Here is a 4,712-nt window from a genome sequence, read left to right as displayed (position 1 = left end):
TAATTTAATAGTTCAGACCGGGTAGATTTACTATAACTTATTTACATTTTTAATTTAGAAATTCAGACCTGGTAGATTTACTATAACTTATTTACATTTTTAATTTAATAATTCAGACCGAGTAGATTTACTATAACGTATTTATATTTTCATTTGCTGTTCAATACTTTGTGTCATTTTTCAATTATATAACTTTCAGAGATATATCTTATAAACTGAAGGTTTAGGTTCCAGTTAGGGTTAAACTAAAAAAAAAGCAAAGATGAAAAAAATTGATACCATTAACAGCATGATATTATCAGGATAAAAATCATTGTGGATAACTACTTAGATACTCTTGCTGTTGTATTACTACAGTTACTGACGTATTAACTTTGTATTACTACAGTTACTGACGTATTTACTATAAATAAGGTGTTTTATTATTGTAATGTTTGTTCTTGACAGCCTTCAACAGATGTAAATGGAAAAATTGAAGAAGAGTTTACCGTTGCACGGTTATATATTAGTAAGATGAAGTCTGAGGTGAAAGCATTGGCTCAGGTACGAAGCTTTAGGTATTGTGTAGTAGAAAGAGACCCACAGGTAAACATAAAATGTGGGATGGAAAGTTTTTATATTTTATTCTTAAATATATATTTTTAAACGTGTAACTAAAGTTAAATTTTTTAAATTCATAATTAAAATTTTGTTTTGCTTCAGTCTTGGCCAGCATTAATAATTATTCTTGACTAGTGATAAAAGTACCTAATGTGGACCAGAACTAAAAGTTATCCTAGTAATAAACATAACTGATTTCATACTTATAATTATAAGAATCCATTGATTGGGTATTCTTGTTGTTAGTGGTATATTTAGCCATAATCCCAGTAGGTGTTACTCCCAAAAATGGATCTAAAACAAAGAATATATCAAGCTTTTCTAATTATTTTTTTTTACTTAATGCTCTGTTAAAGTTTGCAGAGTTATTGTTGATTGTCTTTTCTGTTTCCGAAGTTTAGTAAGTGGAAATTTTAAAACAATGTATAGGAGAATATTTCATTTTCAAAGTAGAAATCTGATATTGCAAGTATTATGCTTAAAAGAAAAATGTCTGTACTGTTTTATTGGTAGCACACGAAAACCGTCATACATATTTAAACCAAGGCAAACAAGTGAAACTGACTGTATGACAACATTTATTTGTGATGAGTTTTATCTTCGATATAGAAACATATCTTGTTTGTCTGTCTTACATATTCAGGTTTTCTATTTCTTTTGTACCAATAACTATATAATATCATAATGAAACAAAACTTTTAAAACTGGTAATTGAACTAAGACTTAAGTACTAATGATTTTGGTATAAATATATTATATTAGAATTCAACGTCTGTGACATACAGAATAAAAAAAATTAGTATTCTGTGTAAAGATGCATAATCATTTGTTGTGGTTTATTTTAAAAGCGCTGCGGTCAGTTGGAGACTTTCCAGTCTGACTGTAATAAGAAGATCGAAGCCAATGAGAAGGATCTGGTAGAGTGCCGATTACTGATCAGTCAGGTGAGTGTGTAGTAACTGATTTATTGTGTAAAATAACTTGAAAAAATAAAAAAAAGGTGCTAGCCAATTACTGATCAGTCAGGTGAGTGTGTAGTAACTGATTTATTGTGTAAAATAACTTGAAAAAATAAAAAAAAAGGTGCTAGCCAATTACTGATCAGTCAGGTAAGTGTGTAGTAACTGATTTATTGTGTAAAATAACTTGAAGAAATACAAAAAAGGTGCTAGCCAATTACTGATCAGTCAGGTGAGTGTAGTAACTGATTTATTGTGTAAAATAACTATTGTATACTTGTCAGTTCTAAAGTTGAGTAGGTGTTAAACTATTGTATACTTGTCAGTTCTAAAGTTGAGTAGTTGTTGAACTGTTGTATACTTGTCAGTTCTAAAGTTGAGTAGTTGTTGAACTGTTGTATAATTGTCAGTTCTAAAGTTGAGTAGTTAAACTGTTGTATACTTGTTAGTTCTAAAGTTGAGTAGTTAAACTGTTGTATAATTGTCAGTTCTAAAGTTGAGTAGTTGTTAAACTGTTGTATAATTGTCAGTTCTAAAGTTGATTAGTTGTTAAACTACTGTATACTTGTTAGTTCTAAAGTTGAATAGTTGTTATTGTATATTATTTGTCAAGAAGAAACATCTGAAAAGATTAGTTTTTGTTTTAAAGTTTCTTGTGTATATTAAATGTGATTGAGTTTTACTTAACATTATTTTTATGTAGTTATATAGTTAGATATATGTAGTTTTTGAATATGTAAAAAAAGTTTTTTCCTTCTCATTTGCCCCCCCCCAGTGGCACTATGGTATGTTTGTGGACTTACAACGCTAGAATCCGGGTTTCGATACCCATGGTGGGCAGAGCACAGATAGCCCATTGTGTAGCTTTGTGCTTAATTACAAAGAAACAAACCTTCTCATTTCTTATATTAATACAGGATCTCACCTTAACCAGAGGCAGGAATTGGATGTAACATGTATGGAATCCAGGTTTCGATACCCGTGGTGGGCAGAGCACAGATAGCCCATTGTGTAGCTTTGTGCTTAATTACAAAGAAACAAACCTTCTCATTTCTTATATTAATACAGGATCTCACCTTAACCAGAGGCAGGAATTGAATGTAACAAGTCTGGAATTTATCCAATTTTTGGGAAACTTGTACAGGGTGTAGCGTACAATTAGATATGGTAATAAAATTTTACAGTTTTCTAAATTAGACAAATATTGACCAAGCTACGACTGACCACATTGTCAGGAGAAACCCATATTTCAATAATGACAGTTCTTATTGTTGGGTAGCCAATAATGGGTGTGCTAAGTGAGCTTTCTTCTTCGTTGTCTGCTTTTCAGGCCAGAGCCCAATAAATCATCAGTAGATAGCCCTGTTGACCGTGACTGAAACTTTGCTGCTGTTTAGCATGTTATCATAAATCACGATTATTCCCTTTATTACATGCACGTGCAAAGCCCTAAGATGTGCAACTTGGAAGCTGTGGATGTGATCATGATGACTTATTGACGGCCTTGTTAAAGTAAATCCATCTAGCAAGTTTAAAGATGCTATGGCAGCAATCAAAATTAGGTTTGGTGTTGACAAGCACATTACACCACTGAAAAGTTCAGAATCTGATGTATCCAAATATGCAATCAATATGATGGTAACATATTTTTCATTCTCAAATTAAACCACAGGAACTTTTCTTCACTGATTGCTTGAAACTAGACATCTTGTTCTTGATCTTCTGATCTGGTTGAAGGCTACTACTACTACTACTACTCTCACTGTACAACTGGAATCTCTTGTTCCTTAGCCTGCCACCCAAACATCAACTATCTTGTCTCTGGTTAAGGGTGAGATCTTGTGTTAGTTTTATAGTTAACTGATTTGTACTAAAAGCTGACTAACAGTAGGCTTATTGAGAAATGCTGCATTGGAAAATCACCATTACAGTTGCAGAGCTAATATTGTGAAAGATTTATGTGTGTGTTTATTCATCTCACTTTGTGAAAGTTCATATAAGATACTGCTACAAACACATGATAGAGAAAAGCAAAATATTAAAAACTTCTAAGTAGTTCCTTCCCCAAACTTATTAACTATGGTCTGTTTTATAGAGAAAAGCAAAATATTAAAAAAAACTTCTAATTAGTTTGTTCATCGAACTTATTAACAATGGTCTGTTTTATTTTATTTTTTTCATATTTGAGAGGTATAGTTGGATTACTCATTAAAATGTGTTTTCCTTTTAGTATGAAGCCAAGGTAAAGTCTCTTCAAGAATCTATGCGAGACATAGAAAACAAGAGGAGAACATTGGAGGAAGCTGTAGACCAACTGAATGAAGAGTGTGCTAAGTTAAAAGCAGCTGGTAAGGTTTTCAGTGCAGCATAATTATGTATTTTAACGTAGGTGGACTTTGAATCAGGAAGAGTTCCACAAACTTAAAATGAAAGAAAGAAATGCCAACTTAATTCGAGCCAGAAAGAATGCTAGAAACTACAATGTTATAGTTTTCATTTCTTGAAGAGGAGCACTTACTACTTTGCAAAAAAAGTGGGGGCATGTGTCCCCCTCTGTTTCTGCCACCTATGTATTCCAAAATTTATTGTATCTTCATATTATTCAAACAGTTTTCATGGGTTTTTACTTCTAGTTTTTTTCATCCATTGTAAGCTTATTGAAAAACGTGTTAACTTTTAACTTGTTAAATATTAACAGTGATCTTACTACATTTTTATCTTTCAAACAGTGTCACGGCTTTTCTCATTTTAACTGTTTACATTAATTTTTTCTTTATCAAAACTTGAAAGTGATAAATTTGTGGTTAGATTAGATCCGTGTGAGTTTTGTCAGATTAGTGTTAGTGGGGTGATGAGGGACATCCTCACCCCCCTCAAAGCAGCCTTAAAGGGGCTTCCAAATCATTGTTAGAGAGGCTTTTGGAAAGTTCTCCAACTTACCAACTTGGCCCTCAAATCATAGTATTCTAGAACGGGTTGTGGATGTGATTGTTGAGGAATTAATATTCTTGCTTTCACAACAGCCAATTTCTATATGATGTTTTTATAAGAGGCGTATATTTGTGGGTGACTATCACAATATTTACTTGGATCACCATGAAACATTCCAGCTGTGATTGTGAATTGCACTTGGAATACAGTAGTTTCTATTCA

General features: G+C 32.2%; 1 protein-coding gene across 1 annotated transcript in view; it reads left to right on the top strand.

Moving 5' to 3' along the window:
• LOC106472989 (kinesin heavy chain-like) overlaps positions 1-4,712 on the top strand; it is a gene marked incomplete at its 5' end in the record, with an annotated part of 23,759 nt that overhangs the window by 5,178 nt on the left and 13,869 nt on the right. Inside the window, 3 exons of the mRNA XM_013933662.2 lie at positions 448-543; positions 1,449-1,544; positions 3,790-3,907. Coding sequence (XP_013789116.1) covers positions 448-543; positions 1,449-1,544; positions 3,790-3,907 — 310 coding nt within the window. The remainder of the gene's footprint in view (positions 1-447; positions 544-1,448; positions 1,545-3,789; positions 3,908-4,712) is intronic.

Source organism: Limulus polyphemus, unplaced genomic scaffold (genome assembly GCF_000517525.1).
Source record: "Limulus polyphemus unplaced genomic scaffold, Limulus_polyphemus-2.1.2 Scaffold5793, whole genome shotgun sequence".
NCBI classification, from domain to species: domain Eukaryota; kingdom Metazoa; phylum Arthropoda; class Merostomata; order Xiphosura; family Limulidae; genus Limulus; species Limulus polyphemus.
The sequence above is the reverse complement of the archived record's forward strand: the minus strand, read 5'-3'. Positions and strand labels throughout refer to the sequence as shown.